This window comes from Thalassophryne amazonica, chromosome 11 (assembly GCF_902500255.1).
Source record: "Thalassophryne amazonica chromosome 11, fThaAma1.1, whole genome shotgun sequence".
Classification (NCBI taxonomy): domain Eukaryota; kingdom Metazoa; phylum Chordata; class Actinopteri; order Batrachoidiformes; family Batrachoididae; genus Thalassophryne; species Thalassophryne amazonica.
In genome coordinates this window covers 53,097,851-53,125,681 of record NC_047113.1, presented here as the reverse complement: position 1 = coordinate 53,125,681, position 27,831 = coordinate 53,097,851, and the positions used below count along the sequence as shown (strand labels likewise).

General features: G+C 44.4%; 1 protein-coding gene across 1 annotated transcript in view; it reads left to right on the top strand.

The window, feature by feature from the left end:
- Window positions 1-1,153: 1,153 nt before the first annotated feature.
- adgrg4a (adhesion G protein-coupled receptor G4a) overlaps window positions 1,154-27,831 on the top strand; it is a 44,895-nt gene continuing 18,217 nt past the window's right edge. The window contains exons 1-15 of the mRNA XM_034182018.1: window positions 1,154-1,291; window positions 1,376-1,504; window positions 1,918-2,544; window positions 2,703-2,800; window positions 2,902-2,960; window positions 4,349-4,403; window positions 13,424-13,461; window positions 13,662-13,810; window positions 16,353-16,415; window positions 19,464-19,549; window positions 19,631-19,701; window positions 19,811-19,838; window positions 20,015-20,037; window positions 20,124-20,266; window positions 20,348-20,477. Coding sequence (XP_034037909.1) covers window positions 1,279-1,291; window positions 1,376-1,504; window positions 1,918-2,544; window positions 2,703-2,800; window positions 2,902-2,960; window positions 4,349-4,403; window positions 13,424-13,461; window positions 13,662-13,810; window positions 16,353-16,415; window positions 19,464-19,549; window positions 19,631-19,701; window positions 19,811-19,838; window positions 20,015-20,037; window positions 20,124-20,266; window positions 20,348-20,477 — 1,712 coding nt within the window. The 5' untranslated portion in view covers window positions 1,154-1,278. The remainder of the gene's footprint in view (window positions 1,292-1,375; window positions 1,505-1,917; window positions 2,545-2,702; window positions 2,801-2,901; window positions 2,961-4,348; window positions 4,404-13,423; window positions 13,462-13,661; window positions 13,811-16,352; window positions 16,416-19,463; window positions 19,550-19,630; window positions 19,702-19,810; window positions 19,839-20,014; window positions 20,038-20,123; window positions 20,267-20,347; window positions 20,478-27,831) is intronic.

The following is a 27,831-nucleotide window of genomic DNA, read 5'->3' as shown; positions in this document are numbered from 1 at the left end:
ACTAGGGGATTAAGGACCTTAACCAAGCGCCCTTTTCTGGTCAGGCTGGGATTTGAACCAAGGATCCTCTGGTCTCAAGCCCAACACTTAACCACTAGACCTCTAGACTACTTAACCACTAGACACTTAACCACTAGACTTAACCACATTACCTCCCCCAATTAATTGTGTATTTTAAAATTGTGTCTGAGTACTCAATGTATTTATAATAATCACAATCATGATAATGGTAGGGCAGCATGGTAGATTAGTGGTTAGCACTGTCTCCTTGCAGAAAGAAGATCCTGAGTTCGCGTCCGACCTGGTACATTCCCTGTGCAGTTTGGATGTTCTCCCTGTGTTGGTGTGGGTTCCCACCAGGTGCATATTCAAGAAGACCTGAGGCTGTAATTGCTGCCAAAGGGGCATCAACAAAGTATTGACCAAAGGGTGTGAATACTTATGTGGATGTTATTTCTTAGTTGTTTTTTTTTATTTGCAATAATAATAATAAACTTTTACATGTTGTCATTATGGGGTGTTGTGAGTAGAATTTTGAGTGAAAAAATGAATTTACTCCATTTTGGAATAAGGCTGTGAATACTTTCCGGATGCACTGTATGTTGTGCTGTAAGAACAAATGTCAAAATACACTGAAATCCACATGTGCAATTTGCATGAAAGCTTAACATGATGCACTCAGGGCTATGTTTTAAAGCGCCATGAAAAAAATGGACATTATATTGACAGAAGTGTGAAAATTGTTGTAAAATTTAAAAACACCAACAAAAAATTGAAACAACAAAAGTAAGTGAGTTGCAATAACTCAAATATTCCTAAAAGAGACACATCCTCTACGTCCTAATATAAAAAATCAACTCCATTTTTTAAATGTAGTTATTGCAATATATAGCATCAACAAAATGTGTTAGTGCAGAACCATAAAACTGACAAACACCAAGCACATCCTCATTTGTGCATTGTCAGTCTGACAAGAAGTGAAGGATAAATAAAACCTGATTATTTTACAGGCTTGTAGCCCAATGCATGATTCCCCAAAAACAACAAACTGGAGATAACAATCAGTGTTCATGAAAGCATTATCCTAGGATTATAGTGTTTGTTATCTTTATTGCCAGTGATTAATGAGTAACTCCGGAAGCTGAAGGGAGAGGGCGTGGAAGTCCTCTTATAGAGAAATACATCAACGTCAATCACCAGACTGAAGGCTCAGTTGGATCCTCACAAACTCACAAAGCAGCTTAAACTTCAAATTGGAGAACTTCCAGGAGATGACACATGTCACAATCAGGTACGGTATTCACCAAAGAAATTGATCTGTATTTTCAGTATTATTTCTCCAACATGAATGTGTTGTTTCATTGTCATTGTTCAGCTGATGACTGGCCGGCACAGACAGCCCTCTGTTGTCTGCTGTTGCATGTTACCATGAAATCCATCAGAAGCCTGTTTTTGTTAACCATCTGTCTGTGCATGCTGTTATCAGTGGGTCTGTTGCCACCAGGTATGTGAATATTTTTATTTTGACCATTCCTAGCGACCTTAGATAGATGTATTAAGGGTGATTGAGAAGTTTTGAGCCTGACCCAGAAACAGTAGGGCGTGGTTCTCCATCTTTTGCATTCTGAGAAACCAATATTTCTCAACATTACACCCACTGAGCCAAAACGTCACACATTCTTGAGAAATGTTGGTTTCTCAGAATGCAAAAGATGGAGAACCATGCCCTACTTTTTCTGGGTCAGGCTCAAAACCTCTCAATTGCCCCATGTAGTCATAAATAGACTGATAGAAAAAAAACAAGCAATATTTAATTGCTTTGATGCAGATTTGATTTTTTTTCCAGCCTGATCTTCTGATTTTAAACATTTAACATTACTGTCACTTCTTCATTAGTCTAACTATGTCTAATTTCAGTGACATCTGGCAGCACCAGCCTGTGGGGTAAAAAGGTGATCTTCAAGCGTTATCTGTGTTTGTGGCAGCTACAGCCACAAGTTATGATACCAGCCCTTGAGGAACTAACAGTATGCATGCAGTTAAAGCGTAGTATTGAATCAGATTTCACTGCTTTCGAATATAAAGCCCCAGGTGGAGTTTACACAGAGCTGGGAATTGGCGGCAACAATACACATCTGTTTGCACGACTGTTTGGCAAAGAATGGGACATTGCAGTGGAGCTCCATTTGGATCAATGGCACCTTATCTGCCTCACCTGGTCCAACGAAACTCACAGGCTACATCTCTACGTTAATGGTTCAAGCTACTTTTCTGCTGATCTGAACTCTAATCCAACCCAGCAGTTGATCCTAAACGGGACACTTACCCTGGGGATATCTCACTATGTCGACAAAAACGGTCAAGTTCAGCAAGTATATGGGAAAACCTTGATTGGGGAGATTGGTCTTTTCAGGATTTGGGCCAGGGAATGGCACGCTGAGGACCTGGGGAGGCATAGCTGTGCAGATGGAGATGTGGTGAGCTGGGACAAGCGCCAGTGGAAGAATACCTGCAACCTGAAAGATGACAAAAGCATGGAGTGTGGTAAATCAGATGATTTTCCAGTAAATGATTATTCAGTGTCTCGTATGAGCTGCTCAGTTTCTCCAAATAAAGTAAAATCATGCTTAATGTTTTCAAGGATAAATATTGTATTTCTGTAATGTACATCTGGCATTTGTTTCTCTTTGTTTATACTTTAGTATGGTCAGACTATGAAATCAAAATGTGGACGTACATCTCACATTCTACAAATCTTGGAAATTTTACACTGTCACTGGAGGAAAGCATGAGACACTGGGTATGGACTTAACTACAATTATAGCTTTAAATTAAAAATAAGACGGCCATGTATACAGTGTCAAATCAAACTCATTTGATTTTGTTGTCATCTTTTATCAGCTGGAGAAGATTTTCCCCAAGAATATTTCTATCAATAACGTGTTTGTGTCATCACCAAGGTAACACAGTTCTACTTACAAAATACTCCTCTAATGGTTTGTAAATATAGTATATATACCCCGCAAATTTTACAAGTGATTAAGGAATGGATTGATCATGTACAATATCTGCTTGTAAGACTATGTATGAGCTCAGTTAAATACATACATTTATACTATATTTTCCAGAGTATATGTGGAAAAAAATGTCCCTTGAAAGGGAAAAGGCCATATATAAGTAGAACCAGAGTGCAAGTCGCACTGGAGTATAAGTTGTACCTTTTTTTCTGTAATATCAGCTCTTCAAATTTTTTGTGCGTTGTTGTAGTGTACTTTTTATTATTGGCATTTATTCTTTTATCATTTGATTTTATTTTGTTTAGAGCTTTGATTCCTGAGAAAATCCTATATAAATAGTTATTATTGGTATTAACAACAAATGTGTTATTTAGAACAAATGTTCAGTATATAAGCCAGTGTCCCAGACGGAATGGTCCCCCCCAAAAAATCGCTCTGCCCTGCCTTCACTGCGCATGCATCATTAACCGCGGCTCGTTTCTGCTTCAAACTGCACTCCAGTCATCATCTGTCTCAGCCACCGATATCTGAACCTTTTGTACAACAATCATTTCCATATAAATTCAGCATTATTCTGTCGTAAAAGACAGATGAAGCGATCAGAGCGCCACGGCTAAACGGACTGCTAGCTGATGCGTTCACTGTGCATCAGTTATTTTGAAGCGTTATGGAATTTTGCTGAGTTTCTGCTTAAAACTGACTTTAGAATGATTTAAGAGGTTTTATCTTTATCATCTGATGGTTAATAATCCCATTAATCCTTTTGATTGCTTTGGGTGAAGAGGCTCCATCTCAGATGTGCTGCTGTGGCCCGAAATGACGCGTGCGCAGTGAAGCAAGGTGGACCGATGTTAAGGGTGGGGGGATCATTCGGTCTGCAACACTGGACCAGCGTATACATTCCAGTACCTCCCAAACTAGTAAAAACAAACAAATAAATAAATAAAAAATCTTCTTGAATCCTTTTTGAAGAGGAAAATCCCATATATACGTCACTCATTTTTTCTGTATTATCACCTTGTTAATTTGGGATTATTGTTCACTGTTGTAGTGTACTCTATTAGTGGTGTTTATTCTTTTATTATAAGAGTTAATTTAATTTAGCACTTTTATTCCTGGGCAAGTCCTTTATAAAAAGTAATTCAATTTATTATTAATCACAAATGTTTGATTTTTAGGTTTGTAAGTCACGCTATAAGTTGCAGGCCTCCCAAACAGCTTTAAAAAGAAAAAAATAGCACAATTTATACTCCGGAAAATAAGGTAGACTCTGTACTATAGTAGTGCATATTGTGATGATGACAGTCACCCTCTAAGGTCTATCCATACAGTCATACCTGCCATGTGGTTAAAGATTCTTCTGCTCTACACTTACAACACCATCAGGTATGTGAACTATTATTAAAAGTTCTAAATTTGACTTTTTATGGACAAGAAATAGCAACAGCTTTACAAAACAGTTTCACTTCTATATTACACAGCATTGTGAAGGTTACATTTGAAACGTAATAGGTTACATTACTAGTTAACGCCTGAATTTATATAGCTGTATATAAAAAATGTTTTGTGTGTGTTTTTGCCTTTAAGTAGATGGTAAATAATGTTGAGATTATTAATTTCACTTTTGCACAAAAAATAAATAGTAATTTTGGTATTTTGGTAATAATTTATGTTATATTATAATAATAATAATGGTATGTTGCAAATTTGCGACAACAGGCATACTGGTCAATTTGGTATGTTGCATATTTGAGTCAAATATTGTAGCATATATGCGACAATAGGCGTTAAGGGGTTAAAATGTGATAAATAATGTAACTATTTTAATTACTTTACCAGAGTAATGTAACTGATTACTTTTGATTGCTCTGATTACTTCTCTAATGTTTTGAACTGAACAATAAAGCTGAAAATTTTTAAATATCTAAATTTAAATGTGGCATTGTGGACCTCACAACAATGATGACTGTCAAACTTAGTTTAGTATAACTTGAATTAAGAGAAGTCCAGTCCCATTGTTACAAAACTCATGGTTGCACAGAAAAAAAGTTATCAGATTTGCAGATAGTCACTAGACTGGATTTTTAGCTGCTAAGGAAGTTCAAAAAGTTGCTAAATCTAGCAACAAAGACACTAAACAGGTAACACTTAAACATACACTCAACAAAAATATAAATGCAACACTTCTGGTTTTGCTCCCATTTTGTATGAGATGAACTCAAAGATCTCAAACTTTTTCCACATACACTGTTGTGAAAGTGTAGGAACACGGACCCACAACAGGGGGCGCAATGAACGGACAATGGAGAAGGTAAATAACAAGGTTTACTATTGTGAAACGAGCACAATAAATACAACAATCACAATTTGGGGTCGAATCCGCTGGTGTCGTGTGGGCAGGCTCGAAGGTAGGAGACGTCCGTCTCAGTCGAACCGGAACCACCCAGATCTCCTCTGCCACCGAACCCTGGAAATACTGGAACCGCCAAGTCCCGAATTCCCAGGTGGCCACTGCCTCCGCTCGTCGGATCCGGTACTGCTGGCGGGAGAGAGCAACACACAGGTGTGGATGCGACCGCACCCAGTAACGGAGAGGGGAGAAGCCGCCTCCACCTCTTGTCAAAGTACAGCAGGAAGGTGAGTACTTATCCAAGCAATGAAGCTATCAGTAGTCAACAGTCCTGAAAAGGTTTAACAAGTTTAGCTGGTTGTTCAGAATATAAATGCAGAGAATATTACCTCAGTCTTAGGCGATATCTCGGCACTGAGGTGGAGACGCCGTCCTCCTGATATACCTCTGTGCTGAGTGGAACAGCTGTGTCTGGTGATGGGTGACAGCTGTCACCCAGGCTACTCCCATAAGGCGGCAGCGCCCTCTGGTGCCTGGAGCCCGCACTCCAGGCAGGGCGCCCTCTGGTGGTGGTGGGCCAGCAGTACCTCCTCTTCAGCGGCCCACACAACAGGACCCCCCCCTCAACGGGCGCCTCCTGGCGCACGACCGGGCTTGTCCGGATGGCGACGGTAGAAGTCGGCCAGGAGGGCCGGGTCCAGGATGAAACCCTTCTTCACCCAGGAGCGCTCCTCGGGTCCGTACCCCTCCCAGTCCACCAGATACTGAAAACCCCGGCCCATCCGACGGACATCAAGGAGCCGGTGGACAGTCCAAGCCAGTGCTCCGTCGATGATCCGGGCAGGAGGCGGCGCCGGACCCGGGGTGCAGAGGGGTGAGGTGTGAAGGGGCTTGATCCGGGAAACATGAAAAACTGGATGGATCCGCAGTGAGGCCGGAAGCTGGAGCCTCACTGCGGCGGGGTTGATGACCTTGAGGATCTTATACGGTCCGATGTACCGTTCTTGGAGTTTCGGTGAGTCAACCTGTAGAGGAATGTCCTTGGTGGACAACCAGACCTCCTGCCCAGGACGATACTTGGGGGCCGGGGCTCGCCGCCGGTCTGCATGTTTCTTCGCCCTCGTCCGGGCCTGCAACAAGGCAGAGCGGGCGGCACGCCACACCCGACGGCACTTCCGTAGGTGGGCCTGGACCGAGGGCACACCGACCTCTCCCTCAACCACCGGAAACAAGGGGGGCTGATACCCCAAGCACACCTCAAACGGGGAGAGGCCGGTGGCTGATGACACTTGGCTGTTGTGGGCGTACTCGATCCAGGCCAGGTGGGTACTCCAGGCCGTCGGGTGCGCGGCTGTCACACAGCGAAGTGTCTGCTCCAGTTCCTGATTCGCCCGCTCTGCCTGCCCGTTGGTCTGGGGGTGGTACCCAGACGAGAGGCTGACCGTGGCCCCCAGTTCCCGGCAGAAGCTCCTCCAGACGTGTGAGGTGAACTGGGGGCCGCGATCGGAGACGATGTCTGATGGTATGCCATGCAGACGGACGACGTGGTGGACCAGGAGGTCCGCTGTCTCCTGGGCCGTTGGGAGCTTCGGGAGGGCCACGAAGTGGGCCGCCTTGGAGAAACGGTCCACTATCGTGAAGACGACGGTGTTTCCCTGGGACGGCGGGAGACCCGTGACGAAGTCCAGACCGATGTGGGACCAGGGGCGATGAGGCACGGGCAGTGGCTGTAGCTGCCCTGAGGTCTTTCTGTGGTCGGCCTTGCCCCTGGCGCAGGTGGTACAGGCCTGGACGTAGTCCCGGACGTCGGCCTCCAGGGATGCCCACCAGAAGCGTTGCCGGACGACTGTCACGGTCCTTCGCACCCCTGGGTGACAGGAGAGCTTAGAACCGTGACAGAAGTCCAGGACTGCAGCCCTAGCCTCTGGTGGGACGTATAGTCTGTTCTTTGGTCCGTTTCCGGGGTCCGGGACACGGGTCAGGGCCTCCCGGACGGTCTTCTCCACGTACCAGGTGAGGGCGGCCACGATAGCGGACTCCGGGATGATGGGATCCGGGGGATCCGACGGTTCCGTTTTGACTTCGTCTTCGTGCACCCGGGACAATGCATCCGACCTCTGATTCTTGGTCCCGGGACGGTAGGTAATCCGGAAGTCAAAACGGCCAAAGAACAGTGACCAGCGGGCTTGCCTGGGGTTCAGCCGCTTGGCGGTCCTGATATACTCCAGGTTCCGATGGTCAGTGAAAACCGTGAATGGCACGGCTGTTCCCTCCAACAGATGTCTCCACTCTTCGAGGGCCTCTTTCACAGCAAGGAGTTCCCGATTGCCGACGTCATAGTTCCGTTCAGCGGGGGTCAACCTGCGAGAAAAATAGGCACACGGGTGAAGGACCTTATCGGTCTTCCCGCTCTGGGAGAGCACCGCTCCTATCCCTGAGTCCGAGGCATCCACTTCAACCACTAACTGGCGGCTAGGATCGGGCTGCACCAGAACTGGTGCAGACGAGAAGCGCCGTTTCAACTCCTTGAACGCGGCTTCGCACCGATCCGACCAGGTGAAGGGGACTTTTGGTGAGGTCAGGGCTGTCAGGGGGCTAACTACCTGACTATAGCCCTTAATGAATCTCCTGTAGAAATTAGCAAAACCGAGGAACTGTTGCAGCTTCCTACGGCTTGTAGGTTGGGGCCAATCTCTCACCGCCGCAACCTTGGCCGGATCAGGGGCGACGGAGTTAGAGGAGATTATAAACCCCAGGAAGGACAAAGAAGTGCGGTGGAATTCACACTTCTCGCCCTTCACAAACAGGCGGTTCTCCAACAACCGCTGCAGAACCTGACGGACATGCCGGACATGAGTCTCAGGATCCGGGGAAAAGATGAGTATATCGTCCAGATACACGAAGACGAACCGGTGCAGGAAGTCCCGCAGGACATCGTTTACCAACGCTTGGAAGGTCGCGGGAGCATTAGTGAGACCGAACGGCATGACCAGGTACTCAAACGGCCCAACGGGGTGTTAAATGCCGTCTTCCATTCGTCTCCCTTCCGGATCCGAACCAAATGATACGCATTCCTAAGATCAAGTTTGGTGAAGATATTGGCTCCATGCAAGGGGGTGAACACCGAATCCAACAGGGGCAACGGGTATCGATTGCGAACCGTGATTTCGTTCAACCCCCTATAATCAATGCATGGACGAAGCCCGCCATCCTTTTTACCCACAAAAACGAAACCAGCACCCATCGGAGAGGTGGAATTCCGGATCAACCCGGCAGCTAATGAGTCCCGGATGTAGGTCTCCATTGATTCACGCTCCGGCCGTGAGAGGTTGTACAGCCTACTGGACGGAAACTCACTGCCTGGAACCAAATCAATGGCACAATCATACGGGCGGTGGGGAGGAAGCGTGAGAGCCAGATCCTTGCTGAACACGTCAGCGAGGTCATGGTACTCCGCCGGCACCGCCTTCAGATTGGGCGGGACTCGGACCTCCTCCTTAGCTTGGGAGCCGGGAGGAACCGAGGAACCTAGACACTCCCGATGGCAGGTTTCGCTCCACTGAACCACTACCCCGGACGGCCAATCGATCCGGGGATTGTGCTTTAGCATCCATGGAAACCCCAAAACCACACGGGAGGTGGCCTGAGTCACAAAGAACTCAATCACCTCCCGGTGGTTACCTGACACCACCAGAGTTACTGGAGGTGTCTTATGTGTGATTGGTGGGAGTAGGGAGCCATCTAGCGCCCGAACCTGCACAGGCGAGGTAAGAGCCACCAGAGGGAGCCCTATCTCCCTGGCCCATCTACTGTCAAGCAGATTCCCCTCAGAGCCCGTGTCCACCAGTGCTGGGGCCTTCAGGGTTGAATCCTCAAACAGGATCGTGACTGGGAGTCGTGTAGCAATGTGGGTGTGTCCCACGTGAATATTTTGGCCCACCCCTGGCCCAGTCTCTAGGGGCGGGCGTTGGAGTTTAACCGCTCGGGGCAGTCGTTTGCGAGATGCTCACTCGAGCCACAAACATAAGCTCCGTGGGCCCGCCTCCTTTGTGCTCCAGGTGCCCTAAATGTTGCCCTGCTCGTGTCCATAGCTTCGTCAGCAGGGGGAGCCATAGGCGCACGGAGCGCAGGAACAGAGGAGCGTGGGGAGGGCGGAGCTCGATCGGACCCGGAAGGGAGAGGGACGACGCGTGCTTGGCCACGCCCTTCGCCTCGTTCCCGACGGCGTTCTTCTAACCGGTTGTCGAGTCGTATGACTAGATCGATGAGCCCATCTAAATCCCGCGGTTCGTCCTTAGCCACCAGGTGCTCTTTTAGGACCAGTGACAGTCCGTTTACAAAGGCAGCGCGGAGGGCAGTGCTATTCCAGCCGGATCTCGCCGCCGCGATGCGGAAGGCGACTGCATAGGCAGCTGCGCTCCGACGCCCCTGTCTTATTGACAGTAGTGCGGTTGAAGCGGACTCTCCTCTGTTGGGATGATCGAACACCGTTCTGAGCTCCCGTACAAACCCATCGTATGTATGAAGGAGCCGTGAGTTCTGCTCCCAGAGCGCTGTAGCCCAAGCGCGTGCCTCCCCGCGAAGCAGATTTATCACATAAGCTACTTTGCTAGCATCAGTCGCGTACATCACGGGACGCTGTGCAAGACGAGCGAACACTGCATCAGAAAGTCCGCGCACGTCTCCACACAGCCTCCGTACGGCTCTGGAGGGCTTATGTATGCTTCTGGGGACGGAGGAAGGGACCGTTGAACGACCAGTGGAACGTCACTTTCGCGCGCAGGGTCCTCGGGAGGGAGAGCCGCAGCGGCGCCCGAAGGGCGCGCCTCCACTTGTGCGGCGAGAGCCTCCACCCTGCGGTTTAGGAGAACGTGCTGCTCGGTCATTAAATCGATCCGAGAGGTGAAAGCGGTGAGGATCCGCTGCAACTCACCGATTACCCCTCCCGAAGCCTCCGCCGCGCCTTGGTCTTCCATTGGCCGTTCAACAGCCGGTTGACGCCCCTCGGGGTCCATGACGCTGGCCGAGATATCCTGTTGTGAAAGTGTAGGAACACGGACCCACAACAGGGGGCGCAATGAACGGACAATGGAGAAGGTAAATAAGGTTTACTATTGTGAAACGAGCACAATAAATACAACAATCACAATTTGGGGTCGAATCCGCTGGTGTCGTGTGGGCAGGCTCGAAGGTAGGAGACGTCCGTCTCAGTCGAACCGGAACCACCCAGATCTCCTCTGCCACCGAACCCTAGAAATACTGGAACCGCCAAGTCCCGAATTCCCAGGTGGCCACTGCCTCCGCTCGTCGGATCCGGTACTGCTGGCGGGAGAGAGCAACAACACACAGGTGTGGATGCGACCGCACCCAGTAACGGAGAGGGGAGAAGCCGCCTCCACCTCTTGTCAAAGTACAGCAGGAAGGTGAGTACTTATCCAAGCAATGAAGCTATCAGTAGTCAACAGTCCTGAAAAGGTTTAACAAGTTTAGCTGGTTGTTCAGAATATAAATGCAGAGAATATTACCTCAGTCTTAGGCGATATCTCGGCACTGAGGTGGAGACGCCGTCCTCCTGATATACCTCTGTGCTGAGTGGAACAGCTGTGTCTGGTGATGGGTGACAGCTGTCACCCAGGCTACTCCCATAAGGCGGCAGCGCCCTCTGGTGCCTGGAGCCCGCACTCCAGGCAGGGCGCCCTCTGGTGGTGGTGGGCCAGCAGTACCTCCTCTTCAGCGGCCCACACAACATACACAATATCACTATTTCCCTCAATTATTGTTCACAAACCAGTCTAAATCTGTGATAGTGAGCACTTCTCCTTTGCTGAGATAATCCATCCCACCTCACAGGTGTGCCATACCAAGATGCTGATTAGACACCATGATTAGTGCACAGGTGTACCTTAGACTGCCCACAATAAAAGGCCACTCTGAAATGTGCAGTTTTGTTTTATTGGGGGGGGGGATACCAGTCAGTATCTGGTGTGACCACCATTTGCCTCATGCAGTGCAACACATCTCCTTCGCATAGAGTTGATCAAGTTGTCAATTGTGGCCTGTGGAATGTTGGTCCAGTCCTCTTCAGTGGCTGTGCGAAGTTGCTGGATATTGGCAGGAACTGGTACACGCTGTCATATACGCCGGTCCAGACCATCCCAAACATGCTCAATGGGTGACATGTCCGGTGAGTATGCTGGCCATGCAAGAACTGGGACATTTTCAGCTTCCAAGAATTGTGTACAGATCCTTGCAACATGGGGCCGTGCATTATCCTGCTGCAACATGAGGTGATGTTCTTGGATGTATGGCACAACAATGGGCCTCAGGATCTCGTCACGGTATCTCTGTGCATTCAAAATGCCATCAATAAAATGCACCTGTGTCCTTCGTCCATAACAGACGCCTGCCCATACCATAACCCCACCGCCACCATGGGCCACTCGATCCACAACATTGACATCACAAAACCGCTCACCCACACGACGCCACACACGCTGTCTGCCATCTGCCCTGGATAGTGTGAACCGGGATTCATCCGTGAAGAGAACACCTCTCCAACGTGCCAAACACCAGCGAATGTGAGCATTTGCCCACTCAAGTCGGTTATGACGACAAGACCCCGATGAGGATGACAAGCATGCAGATGAGCTTCCCTGAGATGGTTTCTGACAGTTTGTGCAGAAATTCTTTGGTTATGCAAACCGATTGTTTCAGCAGCTGTCCGAGTGGCTGGTCTCAGACGATCTTGGAGGTGAACATGCTGGATGTGGAGGTCCTGGGCTGGTGTGGTTACACATGCTCTGCGGTTGTGAGGCTGGTTGGATGTACTGCCAAATTCTCTGAAACGCCTTTGGAGACGGCTTATGGTAGAGAAATGAACATTCAATACACGAGCAACAGCTCTGGTTGACATCCCTGCTGTCAGCATGCCAATTGCATGCTCCCTCAAATCTTGTGACATCTGTGGCATTGTGCTGTGTGATAAAACTGCACTTTTCAGAGTGGGCTTTTATTGTGGGCAGTCTAAGGCACACCTGTGCACTAATAATGGTGTCTAATCAGCATCTTGATATGGCACACCTGTGAGGTGGGATGGATTATCTCAGCAAAGGAGAAGTGCTCACTATCACAGATTTAGACTGGTTTGTGAACAATATTTGAGGGAAATGGTGATAGTGTGTATGTGGAAAAAGTTTTAGATCTTTGAGTTCATCTCATACAAAATGGGAGCAAAACCAAAAGTGTTGTGTTCATATTTTTGTTGAGTATAGGTTTCTTAGCAGACACGATGTGGCAGTGCAAATTCAAAATAAGGACAAATCGAATTTCTCTCAGCAGATTTTGGTGGCCCATGGTGTTCAGAAATATACCAGGTTTGTTCCACTACTCCTCAAAGGTGTTTGGGCCAATTTCCACCAAACTTGCTTTGTGCATGTAGGTTGACCCCAGAATTTCCTTCAAGGGTTTGTTTTGGCAAAGACGAAGGTCACTGAGGTCAAAGGAGGTGAGTTCTAGAACTGCCCAGGCAATATTAAATTTGCCAAAGGTTAAATATTAGGGTTTCAGGTCTTTGGCATCAAAGATCAAAATGTAACCCCCCCCCCCCCCAACTCTGAGTTGTACCAAACCTGTCACACATATGGGGGCAGGTTCCACAACTGCTCATTAAGGTCCCAATTACCAAAGGTCAGTGATTGAGGTGAAGGTCATCTCTACCTGTCTGTTTGTTGACCTACTCCTCCAAGGTCCTTTAGCTGATTTCCAACAAACGTGGAATGTCTATGAAGGTTGGCACTGGAACTGTTGTTAAAAAATAATTTTGACAAAGGTCAAGATCAAGAAGGTTGATTTTCCACCCAATTTAGACCAAATGTGACACACACTTTGGTAGATTCCTGAATTGTCCAGTCAAGGTCAGCCAGACGTTAGTCATATTGGTGAAGGTCAAGGTCACTGGGATCAAATGTCAGACTGCTGCAGCCATTACGGTCTTCATGCCCATGGACACTGTTACCTGTCTTTCTAATAAGGCCATGAAAAATGTGTTTGTGTGCAGGGTTCCAGACCATTATTAAATTCAACACGTGACAAGTGGTAAGACAGATTAACACATTAACATTTTACACACGTTTTATAAGATGAGAAGAAACTCAATGATTACATTTGAAAAGCTCCACAGACTGAAATATTAACCCAACAGCCTGCACATTAGTGCATGACCCAGACTAGTCTGTCACTGTGTGTAATGCATTTCAGTCTCAGGTTTAATCCATGTCTCTGTGCTTCAATTCAAGTTTCATCTGGCAAGTTTATGTGAATGTGGATCCTGCAGCAAACATAGCAGTGGTTCAGTCTTCCATCGCTGCACTGCTGAATTTAACCTTCCAAAACGACTTCCTCAACCTGACAGTTGACCTGAATAACCTCAGCATTCTGCCCGTGGGTGCGTGCTAGTTTACGTTACACTTTGTTCCTCTCACATATGCAAAATGTGCTCTGTGTTGTGTATTTATGTGCTACAAGGTTTGATGATCATCAACAGATTTTTATTATTGTATAATTGACTTCGCAATGGTTCTGTTCCTCACAGGAAGTCGACATTTTTAAGAGTGTGGAACAACTGATGCAGTGTTTGCATGGACGCGGAACATAGAGAAGTGTAGAGAAAAGCAGAAATTGAGTATTTGGTGTTTGTTGGTGTGAAGAGAGAAAGAAACACCAGATGAGCATGATACAGTGCCCTCCAAAATTCTTGGAACACTTGGTATTTCCAGTCTCATGTTTGGTTTCGTTCTCCCGTCACAAAGTGATTCAAATTTTCATGGAGGGTTTTTTTTTTAAACTCACTATTACTAACCCTTCTCCTACCCCCAACCCTGCACTGAAAAAAGTGAAACATCAGTGCACTTCATTCAAAGTACTTATTTACAATGGTCTAATGGAAAATTGTGCTTTATAGGTTAAATCTGCTGGAATCACTTTACCAAATCATAAATATACATTGTGAAAAATTAAAAAATTATCTGTAACAAATTACATCATTTTTTTAAAGTTGATCCAAAGTATCGTTTTTTTTCTTCAGTGTAACCATAACCACCCTCGATCCCCCCCCCCCCCCCCCCCCCCTCTCTGCTGCACTTTTAATTACGTGCAGCCATCACGGAATGAATTAGAATGAATTTGTGCTGCCATGGCGAAAATTTTGCACTTTTCGTGACAATATGACGAACCAACTGATTAATGTATATTTCATGCTTTTGAATCACGACAATCCGTGAGACTGGGTTTCAAATACAAAAAGTACAAAAAATAAAATATTATCTTCCTTAAACTCAAAAGCAAATCTCTACAACATGATACAAATGAATTAAAAATATAATAGCCAAGCTGATGGGTTGCATAAGTAATGGAACGCTTTGGTATAATACCTGCAAATAATCAGTTTTATTCCCAGTTTTGTTCAGGCAAATCAGGGGATGGATACATGAACATTTACATCAGTTACGAAGAAATACAAACAGTATGGCAGTCTATGGTAAATCTGTGTGGAGTAGATCTCAAAAACTGACTGACTGTGCAAGAAGGAGAAGAGTGAGGAAAGCCATCAAGACACCCAGACAACCCAGAAGATGTTATTGGCTTCTGTGGCTGTTATTGGAGAAAATGTGCATAGTTCATGTTTTGCATTTTGTATCCCCAGTTACAGCTTTATGATGAAGTGATACAGACAAGGATTTTCTTTTACCAAAACATCAAATCTAGGCTTGGATCTCAGATGTACCTTCTGGAAAATTGTAGCTTAACTTTTAGGTTTTCTTTTAAGAAAATCCTCCTCTACACTACTTTATAGACGAGAGAAAGTTGGACAGCTTGACAAAATAAATAAGAGAACTTGGAAAAGCAGCAGAAGTAGTCTTCAATGGTTTGAATGTGTGATGAAAAGAGTCTGAATATTTCCATAAAATTGTGATGAAAGTGAGATGAAGAGAAAGAGGGGAATGCTGCAGTGGAGTAGGATGGATGAAGCAAAGGAAGATTTGGAGAAAAATGGTTGGGCAGCAAGGACATGCTGAATGGGTGTATGGAGAAAGATGTTCATACACGTTAACTCTACACAGACACGAGAAACAAAACGATCCTTATACACAGCTGAACTAGTAGAACCACAAAGCAGCCTTAGTAAAAAAGACCTTAACCGGCTACAGTACATCCAAAACTCTGCTGCGAGGCTGTTGACTCGTACAAACAGGAGAGCTCATATTACCCCTGTCCTAAAGTCTCTCCATTGGCTCCCAGTTGAGTCTAGACTCACTTTCAAAATCTTGGTCCTGATATTCTGAGCCCTTCATGGTCAGGCTCCCGGATATATTAAAGATCTGATTCAGCCTTATACCTCTACCCGTAGTCTGAGGTCTTCAGGTCAGAACCTGCTGATGGTTCCAAGAACCTGCTTTAAAACCCGGAGGTGACAGATCTTTTAAAGCCACAGCTCCTCGTCTCTGGAACGAACTGCCACTTTTCCTGCGTTCTCTGGAATGTGCTGAGACTTTTAAGAAGCATTTGAAGACTCTTCTCTTTAATAAGGCTTTTCAGAACTGACCAATTGTTAACCTTGTCCTTTGTTTTATGTATGTTTTATTATTTTTATGGTATTTTAACCTGTGAAGCGCTTTGTGACTTATGTCTGTGGAAGGCGCTATATAAATAAAATTTACTTACTTACTTACTTACAAATATCTCAATGATTATCAGTGATGAGCTCAACTAAAATAATGTGGGATACTTACACATTAAAGAGCTTTCATATCTGCAGAGCTCCCAAATTGCACAATTTAAAAGTATGACCATTTTAATCTCTGTGATTTTGATAGCTAATATTTTATATATACATATATACCAGTATATAGATATGGGGATAGGAAGGAGTGAATGTTTTTCTTACCACCCTCTGTAATGATTGTAATGATTTCATGTCTGTCTTTTAGATGCATTTCCTGTAATGACAGAACCAATGTCCACTGCTAGCAGTGGGACATCAGCTTCAATAGGTGAGCATATACTGTAAATTAATAATACAAGTCAGTATCTGGTACTGTACGGCTTTGCAACTAAAACTGGTTTATAATCTTCTGAAAAATAATCCCACAAAACGATCTGCTTTTGCCTTCGTGCTTGGGGCTTTTCTTGCGTCACTGACTTTGTAGAAGGCTCGCCATTAGTGGACACAGCTACCTAAAAAGTAACGCAAACCGATAAACCGTGAAAAATTTTTAGCAGAAGTTACAGCTAACCAGTAACTGCTAACTTTTAGTATTGACTCAGTACACTGTCGGCTACGCTAGTTTCGAGTTTAAGTACCGCAGGGTGTGCTGGGTAAGTTCAATGGCGATCACAAACCCAAAACAAAACACACACACACACACCTTCAACCACTTAGTCCAATTAAGGGTCACGGGGGGCTGGAGCCTATCCCAGCAGTCATACAATTGCTACAGGCGGGGTACACCCAGGACAGGATGCCAGTTTGTCACAGAGCCACAAACAGACAACCAAACACAGTCACACCCACTCGCACACCTACGGACAATTTAAAGATTCCAGTCCACCTAACCTGCATGTCTTTGGATGTGGGAGGAAACTGGAGCACCTGGAGGAAACCCACACAAACACGGGGAGAACATGCAAACGCCACACAGAAAGGCTACAGGCGGGAATTGAACTCATGATCTTCTCGTTGTGAGGCAACAGTGCTAACCACTAAGCCACCGTGCTGCCAAAACAAACACACAAAAATAAATACAAAATAAACCCCAAACACTGTCATCATCTTTATCAAAAGAAGTCACAGTTTATCTCTATATTATGGCAAGTTGCGTGGAAGAACAAGCCAGAGCGTTTATCTTTATGCACCTTGCTGGCTGCCGCAAAGAAGTTTTATTTAGTTTTCAGACACAACAATACAGATGGTGGCAGAAGACATCAAACACAAGGCACTTGTCACTCGTTGGCGGCAACATAACTCTCACCCAAACTGACTACACTACTTCAACTACAAAAATGCAACAAATCTATAACACTAACAGCACTGCTAAACCAATATGAACCACGATAACGATAATAAAAAACAAACTCCCATAATGCATTGCAGCACAACAATTCACAGTCTTAGTGACCGGCCCGGCGATTGCTACAGTATTTATAAACTGTTAACGGAGCTTCATTCACAAACACAAAACAAATGCACGAAAAAAATCCCAAATGCGGTCATCGTATTTATAAAAAGCAGTAAATCTCAGTATTAATAGTCACAGTTTATCTCTGTATAAACACAGGAACGGCACACTCGTGTTGCATTCAACTGGTAAAATCTATACCTCATCCATCATGTTGAGCTTCTCCACCGAAGCAAACCCATGGAAGTTTTGTCTTTACATAAAAATACAGCAATTAGTGCCTTTTCACTTTAAAAAAGTAAAGGTTTGCATGTACACGCTGTCTTTAAAGCAGACACACTGTCAGTTTACACTACGGGAGTTCATCTCGACAGAACACCAGTGCTGTCACGCTCTGAGAGCTCCCCCATCTTTTATTATGAAATGCTGAATTTATGTGGAAATAACGCATGTGCAGTGAAGGCACCGTGAAGGCAGTGAGAGTGCTCAGAAGAGTGCAGGCTGAGCTCCTCACAGCGGCCTGACTGTTGCAGACACACAACAGACAGGAACTAACATGTATGGTTTTAGGGTAACAAACATTTTTTAAGCTTTACTCACTTTACCAGCAAAAAAATGTTATCAGACTGAAAGTTAGCGGAACTAAATTTAGTGGAAGTTAATTGGTCCACTGATTGTTTTCAACGTTAGCTGAAAAGCTAATCAGCTAATGAAAAAGTTAGCTTTGCTAATTAGCAATTAGCAGATTAGTGGAACTGTGCCCACTACTGACGCTCGCCCACTCAACCTGTCACTATGTCAACAACAACAACAACAAAGCCTTTATGCTGCGTTTAGACATAACGACAAGTTATGAATGCCACGAAGTATACATTCTTGGCCACTGATCATGAATGTGATGATTCGGGGCAGAGACGTCAGGTGTCCTCAGGAACTGCTGCAACCTGGTACCACGCTTTACGATTAATGGCATGTGTTGCTGGCAAATTGTCAGGAACCATTACGCATGGTCAAGAATAATGTTCCACGCTGTTGCATGCTGTTCTGCGCTATTGCACGTAACAGTGCATCGTTACATTCTGTCATGTTGTGAATGAGGCAAATTGTCTCCATACACACACACACACACACACACACACACACACACACACACACACACACACACATTCATCCTACCATCAGCTGCTGAACAATTCAGATCGCTCCAGTTTGCTCCTCAAAATCCATGGGTTCTGTGCCATGGAGTGGCGCAGAGTGGAGGAGGAGATGGAGAGAGCCAGATGTGTGATTCCACATGGCTCTCTTCTCTGTCGCTTTCCCAAACATCAGGCGCAGCAGCAGGTGGAACACCTGCAGGAGCATGCTGATGTGCATTGGAACGAGACTTTTAGCCAACTTGGTGTTACTGTCCTTCTTCAGCATACTGCAGCAATGAAACTGAATGCGGTGCAGCAGGGTTTAATTGTGCGCACGTCAGAGAAGAACGCTGTCACACTCTATTAAGGATCACCACTATTCAAGACAGATCAACACGCTCAGTTGGGACCTCCACGACATGAGGTGAAATGAGGGTGGTGCGCGACATTTGTGGAAGATTTTTTTGACAGTCAAAAACATTCTCCACGAAAATCAGGAATATCACACACCAACATGCACTATTAAGAAACCTACTCAGATGCGTTAAGTCATATTAAGAATATCAGGAACGTGCCAAGAATTACACAAATATGACATTCGTAACATGTCTTGCCTATGTGTAAACGTAGCATTAAATCTCACTGACACCACCGGTCAGTTCACCAAACTAGTCAGATGACTTATAATTTATTTTTCTTCTGGATTCTTTCACCTTCCTTCATATTTCTTTATGTTCATACTCTAGATTCGATTATTAGTTTCACACAAATGTCTCTACCCCAATAGTTGGACAGAATAGATTCTTCAGAGTTAACATCTTGCTGACTATGACCAGCAGCCCCACAGATCCCAAAGAGATGATCAATAAATGGGTAAAACTCACACATCTTCAGATTAATTTGTTCTTCTTTACTGGAAATTATTAATGCCTGATTGCTTTCTTCGGCCAAAAGCTGAAAGAAACTCTGGAGGTGAATGGCACCATGGTTGTACTGAATCTCTTCATAAATATGAACACTGCCAGGTGGGTACTGTGTGATTAATTTATTGTGGTATACCTTGTATCCTGTTTCCGATATTTGCCATAGAAAGGCTATGTTTGCCTTATTATTATTGCCTCTAATCTTTCGCAGGAGCGTGGAGCGAGATAATGGACTGAAGGTTAGTATGCTATCGTTTCAGTGTGACCGAAGCTCATGTCAACAATGTGAATGATTCATTAATGTGTTCACGTCAAGTAAATAATGATCAACCTTTTACAACATAAACAGTCATTTGCAACACACCATCATATCCGCCAAAACCACCTCTGTTAAACCTGCTTCTTTTTCTTTTAGCTCGCTCATGGCCATCAGAAACAGTAAGTAACAATAAAACAAAATGAGCATCATTGCACGAATAATTATTCAATATAAACTCCCACTAATTCTGTTTTTCCATCAACAGGTATAACTGTACCTTCCATGTTCAGGAGTCTGTTATAGCAAGTGTTGAAGAAAGTGAAAAGATAATTTATGAGGCACTGAAATTAAAGTATGAAAATAACTCTGTTGTTATTGAAACTGTGGACGTGGTGCTCAAACATATAGGTAAGGTGGATTTTCCTAATATGAATTAATTTATGAAATAAGCACTTTTCCTGACACTGCTGCCAATCAACTACTCTTCAGTGCCAAGAAACTGTTTAGAAGAAACAACTTCCACAATCTATGGAATATACATGTGGCCTGAGGCGTTTCCTCAAATTACGCAAGAAATGGGATGCATCGAACCGATATCAGAAATCGCTTACAGGCTTTGGTAAGGAAAAAAATGTAATTGCCCTTCTGCATGATTATTATCTAATCAAATCTCAAATCTTGATAATTGTTAATTAAACTGGGCCCCCTACGTTCCTATGGGGCCACACCTGTAGACACTGTTTTTGTGGTCATTTGCCACTGTTATTGTCATTGTCATTGTTTGTCTCATGATTTGTTGTGTGTTATTCTAATTTTTGAGGGGCAAATGGGGTTAACAAAATGCTGCTGCAAAATTAATATTAAAATTGTATACACTCACAAGCCACTTTATTAGGTACACCTTGCTAATACTGAGTTGGACCCCATGCAATAGAGTCAACAAGGTGTTGGCAACATTTCTCAGAGATGTTGGTCCATATTGACATGACAGCATCACGTAGTCTCTCATTCATTCTCCTCTGACCTGCGACATTAACAAGGCATTTTGGTCCACAAAATTGCCACTCACTGGATATATTCTCTTCTTTTGGACCGTTCTCTGTGAACCCTAGAGATGTCTGTGTGTGAAAATCTCAGTAGATCAGCAGTTTCTAAAATACTCAGAACAACCAGTCTGTCACCAACAACCATGCCACTTTTAAAGTCACTTAAATCCCCTTTCATCCTCATTCTGATGCTTGGTTTGAACTTCAGCAAGTTGTCTTCACCACATCTAGATGCTTAAATGCACCGAGTTGCTACCATGTGATTGGCTGATTAGCTAATCGTATTAAGCAATTGAACGGGTGTACCTAATAAAGTGGAAAGTGAGTGTGTACGTGGAATGGTACAAGCCCACTGTGACTCATACTAGGGTGATATATATATACAGAGAAGGTAACAAACAAACAAAAAAAATCTCTTAAGTGCCACCATAGAGCCACCTATGATTTTAACTAAAATAACCCCCCACCCATCCGTTCCTGCCACAGCAGAATAAAAATGGGTTATTAGTTTAAAATGGTAAGTGTCAGATGCAAGCTGTTTACATATATAGAGACTGCTCAACAGGAAAATTCCCAGCACCTCATGCGCTCTCTCCATATGGGCTCTGATTCAACCCGGTGGGGATGGATCAATGCCAGCCTGCTGCTCTGGCAAAAATTAATTTCCTACATGTAAACTCTTAATGCAATCAAAGGCTCCATTTTGCCCATTTTGTTTTTTTATTCATGGTGTATCAGTTTTATGCTCTGTTTGTTGGTGATGATTAAGATTGAGTTCCAGTCACCAGCAGTGGACAGGTTTTTTATTATATATTTTTAATCACCCTTTGTTGGAAAGTACCATGGCCATACAAGTGGCAGCCTGTAATTTCCTAGGAGAGATACTATAGTGTCGACAGTTCATCTGGAAAGTATTCACAGCGCTTCACTTTTCCAAATTTTATGTTGCAGCCTTATTCCAAATGGATAAAATTATTTTCTTTCTCTGTCTCTCTCAAAATTCTCCACACAACACCCCATAATGACTATGTAAAAAGTTTTTTTAATACATTTTTGCTGATGTGTGTGTGTGTGTGTGTGTGTGTGTGTGTGTGTGTGTGTGTGTGTGTGTGTGTGTGTGTGTGTGTGTGTGTGTGTAAAAAACATTAAAGAATCACATGTCCATAGGTATTCACAGCCTTTGCCGTGAAGCTCAAAATTGAGCTCAGGTGCATTCCGTTTCCACTGATCATCCTTGAGATGTTTTCACTGCATAATTGGAGTCCACCTGGGGTAAATTCAGTTGACTGGACATGATTTGGAAAGACACACATCTGTCTACATATAAGGACCTACAATTGATAGTGCATGTCAAAGCATAAACCAAGCATGAAAGCAAAGGAATTGCCTGTAGACAGGATTGTCTCGGGCCACACATCTGGGCAAGGGTACAAAAACATTTCTGCTGCTTTGAAGGTCCCAATGAGCACAGTTGGCCACATCATCCATAAATGGAAGAAGCTTGGATCACCAGGACTCTACCCAGACCTGGCCATCCGTCTAAACTGAGCGATCGGGGGAGAAGGGTCTTAGTCAAGGAGGTAACCGAGAACCTGATGGTCACACTATCAGAGCTCCATCATTCCTCTGTGGAGAAAGGAGATTCTTCCAGATGGACAACCATGTCTGCAGCAATCCACTAATCAGGCCTGTATGGTAGAGTGGCCAGACAGAAGCCACTCCTTAGTAAAAGGAACATGGCAGCCTGCCTGGAGTTTGTCTAAAAGGCACCTGAAGGACTGTCAGACCACGAAAAACAAAATTCTCTGGTCTGATGATACAAAGATTGAACTCTTTGATGTGAATACCAGGCATCATGTTTGGAGGAAACCAGGCACCATCCCTACAGTGAAGCATTCTGGTGGCAGCATCATGCTGTGGGAATGTTTTTCAGCAGCAGGAACTGGGAGACTAGTCAGGATTGAGGAAAATCAATCAATCAATCAATTTTTTATATAGCGCCAAATCACAACAAACAGTTGCCCCAAGGCGCTTTATATTGTAAGGCAAGGCCATACAATAATTATGTAAAACCCCAACGGTCAAAACGACCCCCTGTGAGCAAGCACTTGGCTACAGTGGGAAGGAAAAACTCCCTTTTAACAGGAAGAAACCTCCAGCAGAACCAGGCTCAGGGAGGGGCAGTCTTCTGCTGGGACTGGTTGGGGTTGAGGGAGAGAACCAGGAAAAAGACATGCTGTGGAGGGGAGCAGAGATCGATCACTAATGATTAAATGCAGAGTGGTGCATACAGAGCAAAAAGAGAAAGAAACAGTGCATCATGGGAACCCCCCAGCAGTCTACGTCTATAGCAGCATAACTAAGGGATGGTTCAGGGTCACCTGATCCAGCCCTAACTATAAGCTTTAGCAAAAAGGAAAGTTTTAAGCCTAATCTTAAAAGTAGAGAGGGTGTCTGGCTCCCTGATCTGAATTGGGAGCTGGTTCCACAGGAGAGGAGCCTGAAAGCTGAAGGCTCTGCCTCCCATTCTACTCTTACAAACCCTAGGAACTACAAGTAAGCCTGCAGTCTGAGAGCGAAGCGCTCTATTGGGGTGATATGGTACTACGAGGTCCCTAAGATAAGATGGGACCTGATTATTCAAAACCTTATAAGTAAGAAGAAGAATTTTAAATTCTATTCTAGAATTAACAGGAAGCCAATGAAGAGAGGCCAATATGGGTGAGATATGCTCTCTCCTTCTAGTCCCCGTTAGTACTCTAGCTGCAGCATTTTGAATTAACTGAAGGCTTTTTAGGGAACTTTTAGGACAACCTGATAATAATGAATTACAATAGTCCAGCCTAGAGGAAATAAATGCATGAATTAGTTTTTCAGCATCACTCTGAGACAAGACCTTTCTGATTTTAGAGATATTGCGTAAATGCAAAAAAGCAGTCCTACATATTTGTTTAATATGCGCTTTGAAGGACATATCCTGATCAAAAATGACTCCAAGATTTCTCACAGTATTACTAGAGGTCAGGGTAATGCCATCCAGAGTAAGGATCTGGTTAGACACCATGTTTCTAAGATTTGTGGGGCCAAGTACAATAACTTCAGTTTTATCTGAGTTTAAAAGCAGGAAATTAGAGGTCATCCATGTCTTTATGTCTGTAAGACAATCCTGCAGTTTAGCTAATTGGTGTGTGTCCTCTGGCTTCATGGATAGATAAAGCTGGGTATCATCTGCGTAACAATGAAAATTTAAGCAATACCATCTAATAATACTGCCTAAGGGAAGCATGTATAAAGTGAATAAAATTGGTCCTAGCACAGAACCTTGTGGAACTCCATAATTAACTTTAGTCTGTGAAGAAGATTCCCCATTTACATGAACAAATTGTAATCTATTAGACAAATATGATTCAAACCACCACAGCGCAGTGCCTTTAATACCTATGGCATGCTCTAATCTCTGTAATAAAATTTTATGGTCAACAGTATCAAAAGCAGCACTGAGGTCCAACAGAACAAGCACAGAGATGAGTCCACTGTCCGAGGCCATAAGAAGATCATTTGTAACCTTCACTAATGCTGTTTCTGTACTATGATGAATTCTAAAACCTGACTGAAACTCTTCAAATAAACCATTCCTCTGCAGATGATCAGTTAGCTGTTTTACAACTACCCTTTCAAGAATTTCTGAGAGAAAAGGAAGGTTGGAGATTGGCCTATAATTAGCTAAGATAGCTGGGTCAAGTGATGGCTTTTTAAGTAATGGTTTAATTACTGCCACCTTAAAAGACTGTGGTACATAGCCAACTAACAAAGATAGATTGATCATATTTAAGATCGAAGCATTAAATAATGGTAGGGCTTCCTTGAGCAGCCTGGTAGGAATGGGGTCTAATAAACATGTTGATGGTTTGGATGAAGTAACTAATGAAAATAACTCAGACAGAACAATTGGAGAGAAAGAGTCTAACCAAATACCGGCATCACTGAAAGCAGCCAAAGATAACGATACGTCTTTGGGATGGTTATGAGTAATTTTTTCTCTAATAGTTAAAATTTTGTTAGGAAAGAAAGTCATGAAGTCATTACTAGTTAAAGTTAATGGAATACTCAGTGTTGTATGGCTGGGGGGCCTGGCTGCCTTTTTGTTTCTGTCTTTTGTTTTTCCTTCCAGGTGGCTTGCATTTGGGACTGAGTGGCTGTGTTGCTGAGGTTATCAGGACCTCACCCTGATCACCTGCGGCTCGTCAGGACTCACAGCTGAGGTGCATCTATATGGATTGGAACATGGTGGCATTTAAGACTGGAGTATACAGTGTGTATTTGCCAGAGACTCAACCTTGTGACCAGACGGGTGAGATCGTCGTCTCGGGAGCCATCTCATCATCAGTGGATGCAGAGAACGTCCAGGGTTTGATGCACGGTCTGTGAAAGAGGAGGGGGTGAGGTCTCACGCTCGTCAGCACACTTCCTGAGGTACGTTAGATTTTGTGACTAACATTTATACAGTCAGTAAATGTGGTGTCCCTCACACCTTATTATATTGAGCTGTACGTTAGTCATGTATCGGCTTCCACTGCAGTGGAGTTTTGTGAACTGGACGTTCCATGCCTGCAGGTTGGGAAGCTGATTAGTAATCAAGCCAGGAAGTGTTTGCTGTTTGTACACCTTTAAGTGTTCTCTCTGTGTGTAGAGTGTGGACTCACATAATGGTTCCTTCTTTCACAGACTCGGTTTGTTGCGGCCACCTGGGGGGTGTCGGCGGGGTCCTTGGGTCCGAACAGCTTCTGGCTCCGGACCGTTGGCGCTGCTGGGAGCGCACCACGCCAGACCGCACTTTCTTTTGTTGTTTTTTGTATCACTGTTATGTATTAAATTCAGTTAGCCTTTGTACCGTGCTCTGCTTATTTCATACTGGGTCCTTCAAACGCTGGTCGGTTCTCCGAGCTGCGTCCGACACATAACACTCAGCTCAATAGAGCTCTGACTCTTTGTCAGCCTGGCTACAGTGCTGAAAAGAAACCTGGGGTTGTTCTTATTTTCTTCAATTAGTGATGAGTAGAAAGATGTCCTAGCTTTACGGAGGGCTTTTTTTTATAGAGCAACAGACTCTTTTTCCAGGCTAAGTGAAGATCTTCTAAATTAGTGAGACGCCATTTCCTCTCCAACTTACGGGTTATCTGCTTTAAACTACGAGTTTGTGAGTTATACCACGGAGTCAGGCACTTCTGATTTAAAGCTCTCTTTTTTAGAGGAGCTACAGCATCCAAAGTTGTCTTCAATGAGGATGTAAAACTATTGACGAGATACTCTATCTCACTTACAGAGTTTAGGTAGCTACTCTGCACTGTGTTGGTATATGGCATTAGAGAACATAAAGAAGGAATCATATCCTTAAACCTAGTTACAGCGCTTTCTGAAAGACTTCTAGTGTAATGAAACTTATTCCCCACTGCTGGGTAGTCCATCAGAGTAAATGTAAATGTTATTAAGAAATGATCAGACAGAAGGGAGTTTTCAGGGAATACTGTTAAGTCTTCTATTTCCATACCATAAGTCAGAACAAGATCTAAGATATGATTAAAGTGGTGGGTGGACTCATTTACTTTTTGAGCAAAGCCAATAGAGTCTAATAATAGATTAAATGCAGTGTTGAGGCTGTCATTCTCAGCATCTGTGTGGATGTTAAAATCGCCCACTATAATTATCTTATCTGAACTAAGCACTAAGTCAGACAAAAGGTCTGAAAATTCACAGAGAAACTCACAGTAACGACCAGGTGGATGATAGATAATAACAAATAAAACTGTTTTTTGGGACTTCCAATTTGGATGGACAAGACTAAGAGTCAAGCTTTCAAATGAATTAAAGCTCTGTCTGGGTTTTTGATTAATTAATAAGCTGGAATGGAAGATTGCTGCTAATCCTCCGCCCCGGCCCGTGCTACGAGCATTCTGACAGTTAGTGTGACTCGGGGGTGTTGACTCATTTAAACTAACATATTCATCCTGCTGTAACCAGGTTTCTGTAAGGCAGAATAAATCAATATGTTGATCAATTATTATATCATTTACCAACAGGGACTTAGAAGAGAGAGACCTAATGTTTAATAGACCACATTTAACTGTTTTAGTCTGTGGTGCAGTTGAAGGTGCTATATTATTTTTTCTTTTTGAATTTTTATGCTTAAATAGATTTTTGCTGGTTATTGGTAGTCTGGGAGCAGGCACCGTCTCTACGGGGATGGGGTAATGAGGGGATGGCAGGGGGAGAGAAGCTGCAGAGAGGTGTGTAAGACTACAACTCTGCTTCCTGGTCCCAACCCTGGATAGTCACGGTTTGGAGGATTTAAGAAAATTGGCCAGATTTCTAGAAATGAGAGCTGCTCCATCCAAAGTGGGATGGATGTCGTCTCTCCTAACAAGACCAGGTTTTCCCCAGAAGCTTTGCCAATTATCTATGAAGCCCACCTCATTTTTTGGACACCACTCAGACAGCCAGCAATTCAAGGAGAACATGCGGCTAAACATGTCATTCCCGGTCCGATTGGGGAGGGGCCCAGAGAAAGATGAATGCAGCAAAGTACAGACACATCCTGGATGAAAACCTGCTCCAGAGCGCTCTTGACCTCAGACTGGGGTGACGGCTCATCTTTCAGCAGGACAATGACCCTCAGCACACAGCCAAGATATTTAAGGACTGGCTTCAGGACAACTCTGTGAATGTCTTTGAGTGCCTCAGCCAGAGCCCAGACTTGAATCCAATTGAACATCTCTGGAGAGATCTGAAAATGGCTGTGCACCAACACTCCCCATCCAACCTGATGTAGCTTGAGAGGTGCAGCAAAGAGGAATGGGCAAGACTGTCCAAAGATAGGTGCACCAAGCTTTTGGCATCATGTTCAAGAAGACTTGAGGCTGTAATTGCTGC